General features: G+C 42.0%; 1 protein-coding gene across 3 annotated transcripts in view; it reads right to left on the bottom strand.

Annotated features, from left to right (window-relative positions):
* LUZP2 (leucine zipper protein 2) overlaps positions 1-19,780 on the bottom strand; it is a 1,331,862-nt gene that overhangs the window by 754,964 nt on the left and 557,118 nt on the right. For all 3 annotated transcript variants that reach the window (XM_078684660.1, XM_078684657.1, XM_078684658.1), the window contains exon 3: positions 16,554-16,624. In XM_078684660.1, the coding sequence (XP_078540786.1) occupies positions 16,554-16,624 (71 nt within the window). The remainder of the gene's footprint in view (positions 1-16,553; positions 16,625-19,780) is intronic.

Here is a 19,780-nt window from a genome sequence, read left to right as displayed (position 1 = left end):
GCGGAAGGAGTCTCGTATGTACTGCCCTGACTGTCCTTCTAAGCCTGGATTGTGTGTGTCAGCTTGTTTTAAATCGTATCACACGCAAAAGAAGTTTTGGGAGTTTTAATGAGCTGTAAAGGGAATTGCCTGGTCTGTATTCTGTAAAAAATGTTTGTTTGTTTCAAGGATTTGCATTAGTGCAATGTGTTTAGTTTTAGAATTTGTGTTAGCTGATTTGTAGGTATTTCCATTTGTTTAGTGTTATTTTGAAAAAAGAATTCTAAATGTGTTTGTCGTGTGTGCAGGCTGGTGCTTTGATGGCGGTGTGTGTGGACTGGCGCTTTGTTGGTAATGTGCGTGGACTGGTGCCTGGCTGGCAGAGTTCATGGATTGGTGTTTTGCGGGTGGTGTGTGTGGATTTTTGTTTGGATGGCGGAGTGCATGGTTAGGTGCTTGGCTAGCGGTGTGAGTGGATGGTGCTTGGCTGGTGGAGTGCAAGGATTGGTGCTTGGCTGGTGGTGTGCGTGCACTGGTGGTTGGCTGGTGGGCTGCGTGGACTGGCGCTTGGCTGGTGGTGTGTGTGGTGTGGTGCTTGGATGGTGGTGTGTGTGGAGTGGTGCTTGGCTGGTGGTGTGTGTGGAGTGGTGCTTGGCTGGATGGTGTGTGTGGAGTGGTACTTGGCTGTCTGTGCACGGAGTGGTGCTTGGCTGGTGGTGTGTGTGGAGTGGCGCTTGGCTGGTGGTGTGCGTGGAGTGGTACTTGGCTGTCTGTGCACGGAGTGGTGCTTGGCTGGTGGTGTGTGTGGAGTGGCGCTTGGTTGGATGGTGTGTGTGGAGTGGTACTTGGCTGTCTGTGCACGGAGTGGTGCTTGGCTGGCGGTGTGTGTGGAGTGGCACTTGGCTGTTGCTGTGCGTGGCGTGGTACTTGGCTGTCTGTGCATGGAGTGGTGCTTGGCTGGCGGTGTGTGTGGAGTGGCGCTTGGCTGGATGGTGTGTGTGGACTGGTACTTGGCTGTCTGTGCACGGAGTGGTGCTTGGCTGGCGGTGTGTGTGGAGTGGCGCTTGGCTGGAGGTGTGCGTGGAGTGGTACTTGGCTGTCTGTGCACGGAGTTGTGCTTGGCTGTCGGTGTGCGCTGAGTGGTGTTTGGCTGGCGGTGTGCATGGTCTGGTGCTTGGATTGTGGTGTGGGTGGACTGGCACTCGGCTGGCGGTGTGTGAGAAGTTACTTTCTGTTGGTCACTACACACACTGCTAGTTGAGTGACACTCCAAGCAGTCCATCATTTTGTGTAGTTCCAGTGTCAGAAATGTGGGCGTGTGAAAGTGATGGGCCCTTGAATGGCGCTGTTTGCTGGTGTGAGTGTTGAAATGTGATGGGTCCGCGGCTGGCGGTGTGAATGTTTTGTATGTGTCACACGTACGAAAGGTGTATGAATGGCCTGTAAAGAGGTTGGTGCCTTGACGTGGCTTTACAGCTCACGAGCTGTGAGTCAGTAGTTCAGTTAATTATACTTTCAATTATACGCAGTGTATTTCATTTTTGTGAAATTACTTGCGAATACAATTGTATGTACTGAATCATCACTCACCCACATGCCAAATCCAACCAGTATGTGTGTGTGCTTGCGGATTAGATGGCTGTGCAGTAATATTTCTCTTTTTTCTCTTTCTGCAGTAGGGTGTACCTTGTCCCTTATTGTGATTGTAGTAATGTGTTGCTTTTCCTTGCGGATGGTGTCAATGGTCTGGTTTGTATCAGGTATGAAAGGTGCGTGAATGGCCTGTAAAACGGTTGGTGCCTTGTCGTGGCTTTACAGCTCACGAGTTGCGAGTCACTGGTTCAGTTTTTATGCATTTATTTATTGACAGAGCATTTCATTTTTTTGAAATATCATGTTAATAAAATTTTATGTACTGAACCATCACTCGCCCTCGTGCCAAATCCAACCTGTATGTGTGTGTCTTTGAGGAATAGATAGCCGTGCTTGAATGTTTGACTTTTGAGTAACTCTGTTAAGGTGTACATTATAGCTATAAATAACTTACTAAATTTAGATATTATTGTTAAATCATGGTAGTATATGGTCATGTCTTTCTGGTGCATTCTATTGTTGTTTTTTATCCACAATCTCCTACAAACTTGAAATTGTCTGTCACAATTTCCATGCGATATTGTCCCCAGAATCGCACGCTCTCAAATTGAAAACTTAATTCATTCTAAACAATTTTGTTTTGCAAGGGGGTTCCCATGTGTTTTTGGTCCAGGGCTTGGCGGGCATCTTTGGAAACTACCAAACCCAAACAGTTCTAAAAACTAGACACCCGGGGGAGTCCAGGGAGGTATGGCATGCATGGGTCCCCCAATGTTTTCCTAACCAGAAATCGCTGCAAATCTTAAATTTAGGTTAAAAAAACCCACTTTTCCATACATTTTTGGGTGGGATCTCCCTGCCGGCACAAATGTCCTACCACCCAGCGTTCCCCTTGATCTCCCGAGTTAAATGATACCTCACTTGTGTGGGTGGGCCAAAGGCCTGTGACTAAGGTGGGGTGCTTAATTTGTGAAACCTAAATACTACATTTTTTAAAAATTTATTTTTGGCCTGTTCTGCTTTGGGGCACCCACACAAGTGAGGTATCATTTTACTCGCCATAACAAGGGGAACGCTTGGTGGTAGGACCTTTGGGATATACAGACATTATATATATATATATATATATATATATATAATAGACATTATCCGCACCACCAAAAGGACAACATTCAAAGAACGACTGGACAACAACACCCACAACAGCAAGGAACTCTTCTGCATCATTAAAGAGATCTCCAACCCCAGCGCCTGCAACAACGACATCACACCCTCGCAAGACCTCTGCGACTCACTCACCTCGTTCTTTCACCGCAAGATCGCCGACATACACAACAGCTTCGGCGCACAGACCACGTACCCAACCACCGAACCAGCACCCCCCACCACCACCCTCTGCACCTGGACCCCGGTCAGCACCGAAGACACCACCCGCACAATGAACACCATCCACTTTGGCTCCCCTACCGACCCCTGTCCACACCACATCTTCAACAAAGCCGACTCCATCATCGCACCCCAACTCCGGGACATCATTAACAGCTCCTTCGGATCTGCCACCTTCCCGGAGAGCTGGAAACATGCCGAGCTCAGCACCCTCCTGAAGAAACCCACCGCGAACCCCACGGATCTCACGAACTTCCGCCCCATCTCGCTCCTCCCTTTTCCTGCCAAAGTCATCGAGAAGACCGTCAACAAACAACTCTCCGCCTTCCTTGAGACAAACGGATCCCTCGACCCCTCACAGTCCGGTTTCTGAGCAAACCACAGCACCGAGACCAACTTCATCGCAGCCACCGATGACATCAGGTCCCTGCTCGACAACGGAGAAACAGCGGCCCTCATCCTCCTGGACCTCTCAGCAGCCTTCGACACCGTATGCCACCGCACCCTAATACAGCGCCTCAGCAACACCGGAATCCAAGGAATGGCCCTGGAGTGGATCATCTCGTTCCTCACCGGAAGAACCCAGAGAGTCCGCCTCCCCCCGTTCCGATCCGCGGCCACCGAAGTCATCTGTGGCGTTCCACAAGGTTCCTCGCTCAGCCTGACCCTCTTCAACATCTACATGAGCCCCTTCGCAGCCATCGCATGCCAACACAACCTAAACATCATCTCCTATGCTGACGACACCCAGCTGATCCTCTCCCTCACTAACGACCCCACCACCGCCAGAGCCAGCCTCCAGGAAGGAATGAAAGATGTTGCGGAATGGATGAAGCTCAGCCGTCTGAAATTGAACTCAGACAAGACGGAAGTCCTCATCCTGGGACCATCCCCCTCTGCCTGGGACGACTCCTGGTGGCCCCCTGCCCTGGGCACCACCCCCAAGCCAACGGACCATGCACGCAACCTGGGCTTCACCCTGGACTCCTCCCTCACGATGACCAAGCAAGTCAACGCCGTCTCGTCATCTTGTTTCAACACCCTGCGCATGCTCCGATAGATCTTCCGGTGGATCCCCACCGAAACAAGGAAGACGGTCACCCAGGCCCTCGTCACCAGCCGGCTGGACTACGGAAACACCCTCTACGCTGGCACCACAGCCAAACTCCAGAAAAGACTCCAACGGATACAGAACGCTTCTGCACGACTCATCCTGGACATCCCCTGTCACAGCCACATCTCTGCCCATCTGAGAGACATGCACTGGCTCCCCGTCAGCAAGAGGATCACATTCAGACCCCTCACCCACGCACACAAGGCTCTCCATGACATGGGCCCCAAATACCTCAACAGCCGCCTGACATTCTACACACCCACCCACCAGCTCCGTTCCGCCAGCCTCGCCCTCGCCACCGTCCCACGAATTTGCAGAACAACCGCCGGTGGAAGATCCTTCTCCTACCTGGCGGCCAAGACATGGAACTCCCTCCCCACCCACCTACGGCGGACCCAGGACCATCTCTCCTTGAGGAAACAACTCAAGACCTGGCTGTTCGAGCAGTAGCAACTCCCCCTCCCCCCAGCGCCTTGAGACCCTAGCGGGTGAGTAGTGCGCTATACAAATTCGCTGATTGATTGATTGAATCCATTGTTCATGTATTCACCATGCCACCTAATAGGGGTAATATGCAAATTCGAATTTGCAATCAAATATACTTTCAAAGTCACAAACTGCATTATTTTTACATAGGTCTCCCCTAGGTGCAGCAGGTGTAGGGTGCCTTACAACTGTAAGCAGGGACATTATAACAGATGTTTTATATGCCCTGGTGATAGAAAAAACTGCTTATTGTGTTTTTCCCCATTGTAATGCATTGGCTCCTTAGAATAGCATGGAAATACTTTAATAAAGTAAACATATTGATAGAAAGGAGCTAAACATATAACTCAGGAACTTAAAAGAATAATTATGACACAGCCAACAACTTGCCATTGTTAGATTTGTAATAACTATTATGGAAAAGAAGCTATAGAACTTTATTTTCAGTCAGCCCAAACCCAGTCTTCCAGCAGCCCTCTCTGATTGGCTGCCTCTCCCAGGCTGAGCCAAGCTGTCTGAATGAGGTGTGTAGTGTCCTACTAGAGAGACAAGGGTTTTTCTGTGGAGGAGAACTGAAAGTGCAAAAGCAGAGGCAGGATGGGGCAGAGTAGCCAAACTGGACCTTTAATGATTTGTCTGGTTTCTTGGTGGGAATTGTGGTCCCAACATCCGAAGGATCATCTCAGAGCTTCTAGTCTTTTGGACACTTTGAACCCACATGAAGAATTTCAGGCAGTTCCAGAAGTTTGGAGAAGTTTGGAGCATGTTTTGAAAAAAGCTCCATACTTTGACCAGATGCAGTGTGGGAGTTGTAGGCCCAGACCCCACGAGGTAAACCAGAGCATCTGAACCCTTAGCTGGTGTTATGGACCACCTGCCTGCATCAAGAAGCCTTTCTGGAAGTAAGTGTAAAAGTGTTACATCGTGGGTGGTCTGAACTCCGGACTTTGTCTTTGAGCTCTATTTTCTTCTAAGCACGCATTTTACTTTAAATCTTTAAAAAATAATATCTCTGAATCCCTACATTGGACTTTTGTTGTCATTTTAATCACAGAACTATAGCCTACTTTGATAAATTGGTGTTGGCTTTTTATTGTGTATTGTGTTTCACTTATTTAATGTATAGGTGGTTTTAAATGCTTTACACACCTGTCTACTAAGTTAATCCAGCCTGCTCTTTGTCAAGGGGTGAGATAGGGAACAATTTATTTAGGCCTTGATTAAAACATTTATTGTGTTTGTGGCCTTAATACTACTGGTAAGTCCCTACTTATCATTACAAATTATCTACTTTCCATCCGCTGGTATTTAACGCACCAGAACTAGGCTACCATTGCACCAGTAAATAAAGTAGCAGAGTCTAGCAAATTTTACTTGAGTCTTACTGAGGCAATACTGGTTAAACTAGGGGGTCTTACATATTTTAGGAATTATCAGGGCTGACAGGACTTAGATGAGGGTAAAGCAAAAGTTGATTGAAATTGAGTTCTAGTAGCTGACACTCATAACCAACATTCCAGCAGATTGGTCCACACATTCAAAGGACAAGTGCATCATGTGATATTATTGCACTTGTTTTGCATTCCCTAAAAACCTTAAAGGGTGTCACCTAGTGTTGTTATTGTAGTTTTGGAAGGACACTATTCTCATCTACTGATGCTGCTGCTCACTCTCGCATGCTTCCTTTCAAGTGGCCTAATACTTACTAACTCATCCATCCAGAACCACCTACTAGCACTCACTCGCATAATAAAGAATGCACATAACTACCACATTCAGTGACTCACTCACCCACCCACACAACCCCACACAAACATGACCATCATGTACCAAGCACTTTCACATGTAAAAACGAATGCATGGCATCAGTATATCCTGTATTCCATGCTACTGCCCATAATTTCCATATTTTGAGTAATCAAGAGTGATATAAGGGATAAAGCACCACATCCCGTACATTACAAGGATACAGCAAGTCACTGAGGAGTTTCAGAACAATATAGAGAAACAAATGTAGCTTTTCCCTATCTAATCTATGCAGAAAATAAACATATTCTCTCTGCTCATCATTGTAAGCTATTAAAATACAGCAAAAGAAGCAATGTTCTCTTTGTTGCCTTAAACAGCTGCTTTAATTCTGCTCAGCGACCTGACCTACCTTTCACCTCCATTACAAGAATGGGGTAACCCCTAAGGTATGGACCTGGGTAACTAGAGATATGAACAAACAATGGTCCGAAACCTATAGATCGAGGTACGCAGATCTAATCAGAGAATTGAGATATTATTCACAAGCCAGTAGCACCTTTGATAAGTCTGCTAACTGCACAATAAAGACTAAATCTTTGGGAAAACAGCCTAACACCACGGTTTTGAAAAAATATATTCTTATTTAATTTTTATATATTCAAATTTTGGCATATTTTTGTCAATAAAAAACAAACAAACAGGTTGCCCCAAGATAGGAGAGTGCAAGAAAAAGGTGTGATTCAAGGGGGTGAACAAATGAAATAGAAAAGAGAATTACACAGTAGTGAAACAAGGAAAATTCAATACGATTTAAACAATCAATCCTGCATATACATAGTACAAAAAACAATTGCAGTAATGAACACCTAGCCAGCAAACATAAATTCATTTAAGTCATAGTTGACAACATTGCGGTATTCATGTTTCAATGTCCATAATTTTGCACAGCCTACAATGTTGAGGAAACACTGGTCTAGGGTGTATGTAATAGAATGTCAACGTTTCGACTCGACTTGTTCCCAACCGGTGATTTAGACCTGGGGATGGCGAGTCTTCATCAGGACAAAGAGCAAACAACGAGGCAACCAGGGATTATTAAATAACCCTAAAACAGAAAAGATTTGCGAGTTATTGACCGTGGTGTAAAGGTGCAGCCTATCCCAAAGGGATATGGCAATTCCTCTTACCCTTGGTGGTAGAGGAAACGTTGATATTGATGATCCAAAAGAATTCACTGCGTCTCAGACAGGGTTCCTGGAGAGACAACAGAGGGTCGGGGTAGAATCTAGAATAATTCAATCCCCGTGGTCGAAATCCTTGATTGTTTTCTCAAGCCTTTCTAAGGCTTCTTTAGCATTTACTAAAGCCTTATCGTCAATGATCTCTCTGCGAAGGTCTGCAATTTCCTTAGTAAGTCTCTCGACCTCCACCACAGCAGTTTCTATGCCCAACACCATCCAATGTCTGGAACACGTGTTGGACACAAAACTAAAGTTCTCCTTGAATTTGGGATTCTCAAGGAAAATTGCAGGCTCATTTTTTACCTGGAGACCAACAGGAATTACATTTGATCTTAAATATTTTGCCAAAGTGTGGCCATGCAATCTTGTTCTTATTAACTTTTTTTCTAATCTCTCCAACTTCGAGATTTTTTCGTTAAGGGAAAGATCACCAGAGACCGAACTTCCAGCTATAAGAGTACCCCCACCCTCTTCTTCCAATAATTTATCGATATAGTCTTCGCTATATGTGAGGGTTTCTTTTTCAGACATAGTCTGATGCAGATGTTATATATGAAGTCAGGTTTCCCTGTAGCTAGTTGTAGCACATTTAACACAAAACTTAGGACAAAACTAATGTACATAAACAAAGACAACCCTCGCAGCCATGCTGCACAAAGGTAACCATTACAAGAATGGGGTAACCCCTAAGGTATGGACCTGGGTAACTAGAGATATGAACAAACAATGGTCCGAAACCTATAGATCGAGGTACGCAGATCTAATCAGAGAATTGAGATATTATTCACAAGCCAGTAGCACCTTTGATAAGTCTGCTAACTGCACAATAAAGACTAAATCTTTGGGAAAACAGCCTAACACCACGGTTTTGAAAAAATATATTCTTATTTAATTTTTATATATTCAAATTTTGGCATATTTTTGTCAATAAAAAACAAACAAACAGGTTGCCCCAAGATAGGAGAGTGCAAGAAAAAGGTGTGATTCAAGGGGGTGAACAAATGAAATAGAAAAGAGAATTACACAGTAGTGAAAAAAGGAAAATTCAATACGATTTAAACAATCAATCCTGCATATACATAGTACAAAAAACAATTGCAGTAATGAACACCTAGCCAGCAAACATAAATTCATTTAAGTCATAGTTGACAACATTGCGGTATTCATGTTTCAATGTCCATAATTTTGCACAGCCTACAATGTTGAGGAAACACTGGTCTAGGGTGTATGTAATAGAATGTCGACGTTTCGACTCGACTTGTTCCCAACCGGTGATTTAGACCTGGGGATGGCGAGTCTTCATCAGGACAAAGAGCAAACAACGAGGCAACCAGGGATTATTAAATAACCCTAAAACAGAAAAGATTTGCGAGTTATTGACCGTGGTGTAAAGGTGCAGCCTATCCCAAAGGGATATGGCAATTCCTCTTACCCTTGGTGGTAGAGGAAACGTTGATATTGATGATCCAAAAGAATTCACTGCGTCTCAGACAGGGTTCCTGGAGAGACAACAGAGGGTCGGGGTAGAATCTAGAATAATTCAATCCCCGTGGTCGAAATCCTTGATTGTTTTCTCAAGCCTTTCTAAGGCTTCTTTAGCATTTACTAAAGCCTTATCGTCAATGATCTCTCTGCGAAGGTCTGCAATTTCCTTAGTAAGTCTCTCGACCTCCACCACAGCAGTTTCTATGGCCAACACCATCCAATGTCTGGAACACGTGTTGGACACAAAACTAAAGTTCTCCTTGAATTTGGGATTCTCAAGGAAAATTGCAGGCTCATTTTTTACCTGGAGACCAACAGGAATTACATTTGATCTTAAATATTTTGCCAAAGTGTGGCCATGCAATCTTGTTCTTATTAACTTTTTTTCTAATCTCTCCAACTTCGAGATTTTTTCGTTAAGGGAAAGATCACCAGAGACCGAACTTCCAGCTATAAGAGTACCCCCACCCTCTTCTTCCAATAATTTATCGATATAGTCTTCGCTATATGTGAGGGTTTCTTTTTCAGACATAGTCTGATGCAGATGTTATATATGAAGTCAGGTTTCCCTGTAGCTAGTTGTAGCACATTTAACACAAAACTTAGGACAAAACTAATGTACATAAACAAAGACAACCCTCGCATCCATGCTGCACAAAGGTAACCATTACAAGAATGGGGTAACCCCTAAGGTATGGACCTGGGTAACTAGAGATATGAACAAACAATGGTCCGAAACCTATAGATCGAGGTATGGAGATCTAATCAGAGAATTGAGATATTATTCACAAGCCAGTAGCACCTTTGATAAGTCTGCTAACTGCACAATAAAGACTAAATCTTTGGGAAAACAGCCTAACACCACGGTTTTGAAAAAATATATTCTTATTTAATTTTTATATATTCAAATTTTGGCATATTTTTGTCAATAAAAAACAAACAAACAGGTTGCCCCAAGATAGGAGAGTGCAAGAAAAAGGTGTGATTCAAGGGGGTGAACAAAAAAATCACACCTTTTTCTTGCACTCTCCTATCTTGGGGCAACCTGTTTGTTTGTTTTTTATTGACAAAAATATGCCAAAATTTGAATATATAAAAATTAAATAAGAATATATTTTTTCAAAACCGTGAAACATGAATACCGCAATGTTGTCAACTATGACTTAAATGAATTTATGTTTGCTGGCTAGGTGTTCATTACTGCAATTGTTTTTTGTACTATGTATATGCTGGATTGATTGTTTAAATCGTATTGAATTTTCCTTTTTTCACTACTGTGTAATTCTCTTTTCTATTTCATTTGTTCACCCCCTTGAATCACACCTTTTTCTTGCACTCTCCTATCTTGGGGCAACCTGTTTGTTTGTTTTTTATTGACAAAAATATGCCAAAATTTGAATATATAAAAATTAAATAAGAATATATTTTTTCAAAACCGTGGTGTTAGGCTGTTTTCCCAAAGATTTAGTCTTTATTGTGCAGTTAGCAGACTTATCAAAGGTGCTACTGGCTTGTGAATAATATCTCAATTCTCTGATTAGATCTGCGTACCTCGATCTATAGGTTTCGGACCATTGTTTGTTCATATCTCTAGTTACCCAGGTCCATACCTTAGGGGTTACCCCATTCTTGTAATGGTTACCTTTGTGCAGCATGGCTGCAAGGGTTGTCTTTGTTTATGTACATTAGTTTTGTCCTAAGTTTTGTGTTAAATGTGCTACAACTAGCTACAGGGAAACCTGACTTCATATATAACATCTGCATCAGACTATGTCTGAAAAAGAAACCCTCACATATAGCGAAGACTATATCGATAAATTATTGGAAGAAGAGGGTGGGGGTACTCTTATAGCTGGAAGTTCGGTCTCTGGTGATCTTTCCCTTAACGAAAAAATCTCGAAGTTGGAGAGATTAGAAAAAAAGTTAATAAGAACAAGATTGCATGGCCACACTTTGGCAAAATATTTAAGATCAAATGTAATTCCTGTTGGTCTCCAGGTAAAAAATGAGCCTGCAATTTTCCTTGAGAATCCCAAATTCAAGGAGAACTTTAGTTTTGTGTCCAACACGTGTTCCAGACATTGGATGGTGTTGGGCATAGAAACTGCTGTGGTGGAGGTCGAGAGACTTACTAAGGAAATTGCAGACCTTCGCAGAGAGATCATTGACGATAAGGCTTTAGTAAATGCTAAAGAAGCCTTAGAAAGGCTTGAGAAAACAATCAAGGATTTCGACCACGGGGATTGAATTATTCTAGATTCTACCCCGACCCTCTGTTGTCTCTCCAGGAACCCTGTCTGAGACGCAGTGAATTCTTTTGGATCATCAATATCAACGTTTCCTCTACCACCAAGGGTAAGAGGAATTGCCATATCCCTTTGGGATAGGCTGCACCTTTACACCACGGTCAATAACTCGCAAATCTTTTCTGTTTTAGGGTTATTTAATAATCCCTGGTTGCCTCGTTGTTTGCTCTTTGTCCTGATGAAGACTCGCCATCCCCAGGTCTAAATCACCGGTTGGGAACAAGTCGAGTCGAAACGTCGACATTCTATTACATACACCCTAGACCAGTGTTTCCTCAACATTGTAGGCTGTGCAAAATTATGGACATTGAAACATGAATACCGCAATGTTGTCAACTATGACTTAAATGAATTTATGTTTGCTGGCTAGGTGTTCATTACTGCAATTGTTTTTTGTACTATGTATATGCAGGATTGATTGTTTAAATCGTATTGAATTTTCCTTTTTTCACTACTGTGTAATTCTCTTTTCTATTTCATTTGTTCACCCCCTTGAATCACACCTTTTTCTTGCACTCTCCTATCTTGGGGCAACCTGTTTGTTTGTTTTTTATTGACAAAAATATGCCAAAATTTGAATATATAAAAATTAAATAAGAATATATTTTTTCAAAACCGTGGTGTTAGGCTGTTTTCCCAAAGATTTAGTCTTTATTGTGCAGTTAGCAGACTTATCAAAGGTGCTACTGGCTTGTGAATAATATCTCAATTCTACCTTTCACCTCAGCTGATGACTTTGGCAGATAGCATTATAACATCAGAACTTGCCTGTAATAACCTTATAATAGTCCAGTTCAGATGTCTTGTCTTTATAATCGGCAACTTGGTGCGTCACAAGTCACCGATTACCAAGAAATTAGTGACTGCCGTTTATACAGTGATTATAAAATCCCATGTGTTATGGTAGTATTATTAAATAACATTAATATTATTGTGGGAATTAATTTCTTTGTAATATGTCTCTCCTGATTTCTTGCACTACATGGACCCAATTTTGCGAGTATTATATCATACTTCTTGAACCACAAATGAAAATACTAATAGTGATAGATTCCATGGTATTGTAGGTAAAAATAAATATATGGAAATACTGATTGAGTTGATCGTTTAGTCCATTTTAGGCCTGATAGCTTTAGGGTGGTCTTCCTCCAAACATTTTGCCTTCAACCTCCATTTTTGCAGATTTTCTTTTTGCTACCTTAGGACTCTGCACTTTACCACTGCTAACCAGTCGTCTAAACATGGTAAATTTGGCTTACACCCAACTGGCACATTTACTTTACTTGTTTGTCCCTAGTAAATTGGTATTACATATAACAAATGCGTGTAAATTAAATGCTACTGGTTGGTCTGCAGCACTTCTTGTGACACACCCACTTAAATAGATTTTCAACATGTTTCAGGCTATCCATTGCAGCCTGTGTGCAGTTTTAAACTCTTATTTTGACTGGCAAAATAAACATTTTGCCTGCCTAAACTTTCTTTTTTAATATATATGTTACCCCTAGGGTAGATCATATAGCAGGGTGTAGTGTATTTAAATAGTTGGACGTTCACTTTTAACTTTTACATGTCCTGGCAGGGAAAATCGCCTAACTTCATTTTTCACTACTGCAAGGCCTTCCTCTACCACAGGATAACATTGGGTTAACTTGTTACATGAAATAAGTCATAATTGTCAATTTGGAACAGGTACGAATGTTCAGTCTGGTGTCTAAAGAATTGTAATTTAAAGCCCTCTTTAAAGGTAAAGTCAGATTTTAAGTCATAATACTGACAGTATCATTTTTAGAAAGATGACATTTTCTTGTCCCAACCATTTGGTGTCTGCAGCCTGTATCCTGGGTCACATGACTAGGTGCAGCTGGCAGATGGTCTTTGTGAATTGTTCCCAGACAGTGGAACAAATGTCAAAAGATGTTTGCAGGATGGGCCTTCTCTGACTTGATGAGGGGGAGGAGCTGTCACCTACATACATACAAATCACTAAGGCACTGCCTGGGCACATTTACAAAGGGTTTGACACTAGTGTTTTGTGATCCCAGACAACCTGAGACCAGGGCAGGAAGGCAGGAAATTCCATTTCCGGAAGCTACTCCTACTTCATGCTGGCAACAGGTATAAATAATGGTCCCTCACACCCGACTCTTCAGTACAAGTCTGCATCTATGGATGACTCAGAAGGACTTTTGTTCTGCTCTGCAAGAATGACGGCAACTCTTTTTCCTTGCTTGCGTGCTGCCTGAGTGAAGGGACTGGACCTGCATCTTGATCCTAGGACCACCAGTGTGACTCCATGGCTAGTTGGCTGTCCTGCTGATCAGAGCCTCAGGGACAGAAAAGGCTCCAACTCCCTTGAATACAGCACATATACTCTGTCTGATGTGAGTCCTAACCTCCAAGTGGTGTCACCTAGTACTCGACCCTTGGAAGTAAAGGTGCTCTGCCAGCCCAACTGTGGTCCTGTGGTCAAAACCGATGCAGCACAATGCTTCTCCTTGCAGCTCGGCTTCCGACCTAGCGATATGCAAAGCATCTCCAACCCAGTACATCATATCGCAGCCCTCAGTCGCCTCAGTACTGCCACCATGCAACGCATCCTTGACACAGGCCTTCACATCACTCGTCGATAGCCTTCTCAACAACGATGCAGGGCCTCACATCACAGCCAAGCAGTTACTCTGAACCACCACTCTGTGATGCATCCTCGACCTGGGATCTCAAACGCTCTGGAACCAGGATTTTAGGTACTCATATTCATTCATCTGGCCTAGCTTGGTCCCTGTATCCGCCCTGCACTCCATCACGCTCAGCCTGAACTTGAGACTTTGTCTCGGTTTAGCGCGAGAAGATAACCACAGTTGGCACGTAGGGATTCAAGGCACTATTTTTATTGAAAACTTTGAAATTGTAATAAGTCAAATATTTCATTACATTTTGCTCTATTTTTCTAAATTGTTGTGGATTTTTTTTTGTCTTGTCCTTTCACTTTATTACTGTTTAAAGTGCTGCATGAATACTTTACAAATTCCCTTTAAGATAAGCCTGACTGCCTTGTGCCGAGTTAACTGAAGGTCATATACAAGTAAATTTAGGTTTTGCTTGTGACTTCACCCTGATAAAAAAAGCGGCTGGTTGTTGAGTAGGGTTTCATCCCCTCAACCAGTAACCTGATTTCCAACAGTCCAATATCCATATACAATAGATGGAAGGGATTCCTATTATAGAAGCCCCTCTTTAATTTCTTTATTACTGTCGAGTTGTGACATCTCTAGGCACCGTAATAAAGAAATTACCTAGCTGCCCAGTTGTACTTTGTTATTTGAGCAGAGTTGTGATGTCACAATGCTGCTACCGGAACTGCAAGCCAAGGAGATAGTCAGTTCACAGCTGCAGTTTAAGCAATGAAAAGCAGATTTTTTTTTCATTTCTTCATGATGAGTAGAAAAAAAGATATTTATGGCAACATGTTTATTTTTTTTCACATGGTTTATGACAGTAATGGTATCATATTTGCATATTTATACACCTACTGAGCCCCAGCACTTAAATTAACATAGTTCTAACACATTTTCAAACCAATTATGAATCGCTTTTTAGTGTGATTTTTTTGCACTATAGATTCAACTTTTATTCATCATTTCGGCAAATATAATAATGCTTTCAAATGAAAACTCAAGGCACCAACGATTTAAGCAATTTGAGGAAACACTGATGTTTGGACTATGCATTGCTAGCAATAAAATACCTTGTGCCATATGCTAAATGGATATTGCAAATCACCTCGGAGTTACATGACCTTAAAAAGGTACTGATGTTTGGACCATGCAGGGCCTGATTTAGATCCTGGTGGACTGGATACTCTGTCACAAACTACCACAAAAGTGATGGATATCCTGTCCGCCATATTACAAGTGCCATAGGACATAATGCCCACACTGAGGGCCAGATCTAGATCTTAGTGGATCAAACGTAATGGATATCCCATCCCCCGTATTACAAGTGCCAAAGGGTCTACGGCACTTGTAACACAGCGGACAGGACATTTGTATCTTTGTGACGGAGTATCCCATCCGCCAAGATCTAAATCAGGCACTCAGAGTAGTCCTTGTTCCCCAAATGACAAAAACTCCTCAGTGATTTTCAATATCTTTATGATGTACAGGACAGAGTACCTTATCCCATATATTAAAATATAATTTTGGAAAAGTGTCAACTTTTCTCATATAAGTGAATGCAAACAAATATTCCCTTTATTGTCAAATTGAGAAGCTTTACAAATCAAGGGGCATATTACCAAGCAAAAGCGATAATTATCGCAATGCATGGTTAGCGGCTAAAATTATATCGCCGCGCTCCGACGATTTTTACCGCTGAGATACCTTGATATTATCAAGGTTTATCTCAAAAGCAGTAAAAATCCAGCGAAATGCATGAATATCGCTGGAAAATCAGCAATATTCATGCATTATCGTGACAATGCTCTTAGCCATGTTATCCACCTTCCATTGGATAACATGGCTAAGAACTGCTATGGGCAGGCGTAAGCTTTTGGAGATATTCGCGCTTAGCGCGAATTTTCCAAAAGTAAGGCTTTGTTGATAATTGGAGAAAGCGATATTAGCGACTGTTTTCAGTCGCTAACATCTTGGCACGCCCACTTTGCATGTCATTAGCGATATATATCGCTGACATGCAAAGTGGGCCCCCAGATGCTCGCTATCTCCTACAAGCTGTCGCTAACTGGTGTTAGCGACAGCTAGGTAATAGGGCGATAACATTTTCGCCGCTTTAGCGGGAAAAAGTCCCGCCAAGGCGGCGATAATGGCCCTTGGTAATAAGCCCCCAAATTAGGCCACATTAGCTCCACATATATGAACGTACAAGAGTTTGGTTCACTACACGACTCAGCTTATTAACTTGAATTTGAACGCAACAGTTTAAATTTGTAGAGATACTCGCCTCTGCCCAGCACCGGTTAATTGATGCAATTTGTGCTCGGTAGTATCATGTGGTTGGATTAATCAACTGTATCCAGTTTGACTCTGAAATTCCATCTATCCATAACTTACGTGCTTTGAGGCGTGCATCTACTATCATAATGAAATGCGCACCTTACGTTGCTGAAATGCATACATCTTATTAAAACATCTTTAAGGGAAACATGGTGGTAATGTTTTTATACAGTACCATGCAAAACAAAAAGACCCTTACCTTTGCTTCTGACCTAACTCCAAGAGATTCTGCACATCGCTTTTAGCTGATGACTTGTCATTTTTCAGAGACTGAAAAGCACCGAAAATATTGGATTGGTTAGTATATAGGTATAATGGTTCCTAGGTGTGCATATTAAGCAAACACAAAAACAATGCTTCCAGTTCATTCTATTTGGCGATATAATTTAACCTTTCCTATAAAATGGACACACCATGGGTGATTTTCAATGTGATAGAGATCATTATTTTTGTATTTTTTTTAAGAGGTAATACACAACCATAATTCATATAACATTAGCATCAGGCATACGAACAGTACATAATGACAGGATACAGGGTTCAATCTGACCAATTAGTGTCCTCTTGAACAGATCAAATATCAAGATTCAAAGCACACAAGAAATAGGGAAAACCAGGGGTCTAAATTCTACAGTGAGCAGCAAGAGTGGGTGATGTATTACAGATCGCATGTGATAAGAAAGTGTAGATCCTCGGTATTTACCTTAAAAGCTTGATTGGGTACGGCAATATACAATAGTGCAACAAACAGATACAATACTAAGGAGCATGGTGTTGGATTATCATCAAATACACAAAAAAAACGGAAAAATATTTCAGTATGATTAGATTTGTGCAGAGTCGTAAAGTGTATATTCTTGTTCTGACCTTATACAGTTAGCAGCAAGATTGGATTGTGCATTATATATCACATATGATAATGAAGTGCAAACCTCGGTATTTATCAAGAGGGATCAGGTACAATAGTGCAATCGATAGAGACAGTACTAAAGATTATCATCAAATTGATCAAATACTGCTAAATATTTCACTGCAATCAGGTTGGTGCAAAGTCTTTAAGTGCATATTATTGATTAGTCCTGCCCCTTCCAGTTGGAGACATCTTTTTCTTTTGTTTTTTAAAACAGATAAATACATTTTTGTAAAATACAGAAACACTTTGCAATTCCTAAAGCCTTCAGCATCAACAAAAGTGAAAGATATGACTGAAACAATAGTAAAATGCAAGATCCCAGTTATTACTCAAGGTATGGCAGTATAAAACCAGTTTCTTATGCAGTAATAGAGTGCTTAGGTGGGGATTTTCGAAGCTTTTGCACCGTGTTTGCGTCACAGAAGTGACGCAAAACGACGCAATCTTTTTTTTGTAATTTACTTTCCAACGCTAAACTTGTTTAGCACTGAAAATAACGTAAAAGTAATGCATAGTTGCGCATTGCACTGCTTCGCGTTACTTTGAGCCAGTGGGGGCCAGGCCAAGCTGGTGCATGGGCGTTCCCATGCACCACCCTTTGCCTGGCCCCATGGCTCAATGTAAGCTATGGATATTACCTATTCATAGCTTTGAAAATATGGCGCTCTCCTGCTCCCTCCCTGTCGCGCAACGCAGGGAAGCCTCGTTGGAGGTTGCGCTGCGTGACTTTTTCATAAATCTCCTCCTTAGTCTCAATTATTCCAAAGTAGATCAAATGCAATAGTTATTACCATACACCTGGCTATACCAGAGTTGTGCAAAGGAAAAAAGTACTGATCCTGATAATATAATTATGCTCCTTATGCGATGATCATTAAGTCATAGTGAATGAAAAATACTTAGCATACCTAAAAATCAGTGAGCTTTAACTTGCAGACCCTGAATTCCGTATAGTGCTACAGGAGGAAATATTTAGAATGTCACTTCAAGTTGGGCGATAGGATATGAAGGGCCTATACCTCTCCTTTGAGTGATATTCAAATGGCCAGAAGAGTGTAAAGTTGGAAGTTAAAACCACTCCCACTAGTGAAAGAGTAGAGTGTATGCCGTGTACCCTATTCTGACAGGTGTTACACATTGCCAAAACCGGGTCCTTCATTCTTGAACAATTGAACAGTTGGGCTTTAGCCATCTTCAAGGTATGCACATGTTGGCCACTGCTGTAGCCACAAATATCAAATATAACTCTCCCATCGAGTATCCGGAACCTTCAACTAGCTCTAACAACATCATCTTGGGATTGATTTTTGTTTGTATATTCAGGATCATACCAATAAAGGTCCCAATGTCCTGTATATAAGCGTTTAGCTCTGGGCATGAGAAAAACATTTGCATGGTTTCAGCATGTTCTAGTCCACATCGAAGGCATTTAGCATGAGGCTTCCTATCTCATCTATATTACTTAGCCGGGGTGTAATTTAAATCAAATACAGACTTAAAGTGCTGGCTCTTTAGTCCTGCAGGTAAGTGTGTCTCGCTGCCGACCGCTAATGATATCTGTAATATCAGTCCATCTGTCACTAATCGTCTTCCCACTTAGCATTCCTAGCCCCGCCATCAATGGTTTCTATAATGAGGATTTCCTGACAGAAACTTGATCCTTTCCCATCTAGCAAATAGAGTCTCTGATCCGCAAATATTTAAAAAATGTTTCTTTTGTTAGGCCACACATTTCCTGCATCTCACAAAAAAAATATAGCTGTTCTTTGCCATAACAGTCACCACGTTTTCTACTACCGATCAGCTCCCATCTTTTACCCATATTAACATGGAATATAGAGGGTAAGGCAAGAAAACCCCATAAAGGTGTGTGTCGAATACATTTAGTGAGTCCTATTCTCCTCTTCACTTGCTGCCATTCCCATTATGCCCCCTTCAGGGTCTTAAGCCTAGTTTTCTTGTACTATGTAAGCTCCATAGTTCTCAAAAAACTCCCTTTGACCTAGGACCCCAGTGTTAGCTTGTATATAGGTGGTGTTTCAGCATAACTTAAATTATATGTCCTACTCATGATCAAGATCCCCATGTGCTGCAGCATATGGGACTACTAGTAAAATATTAGAATGGAAGCTGACCATCCCCCTGCTCTTGGCAAGTATAATGTACTTAGAGTCCCCTCCTAGCTTACTAAACTGCCAAAGGAAACTAAAGCAAACACTCTCTAGGTTTGAGAGCCAGTACTTTTTGACCTCCAAAGGTATATATATATATATATATATAGAAGGCGTAACTATAAATCAACGCCGCAAAGGAAGCGGAAGACTTGACAGCTGCACCTCTCTGTGCCAGTGAGCAAGGGCTACAAAGCCCGAAACATGTTTGGCTATTTTTTGCTACAGAAGTGATGCTGTTTATTCCCTGCAACCTGCTGAATAAAAAGGAGAATACACGACTCTGTACGGTGCCTCACCTGTTGGGTTCTTGTGTTTGAATATATATATATATATATAAAT

Source organism: Lissotriton helveticus, chromosome 3_2 (assembly GCF_964261635.1).
Source record: "Lissotriton helveticus chromosome 3_2, aLisHel1.1, whole genome shotgun sequence".
NCBI lineage: Eukaryota > Metazoa > Chordata > Amphibia > Caudata > Salamandridae > Lissotriton > Lissotriton helveticus.
This window is presented reverse-complemented; position numbering and strand designations above follow the sequence as displayed.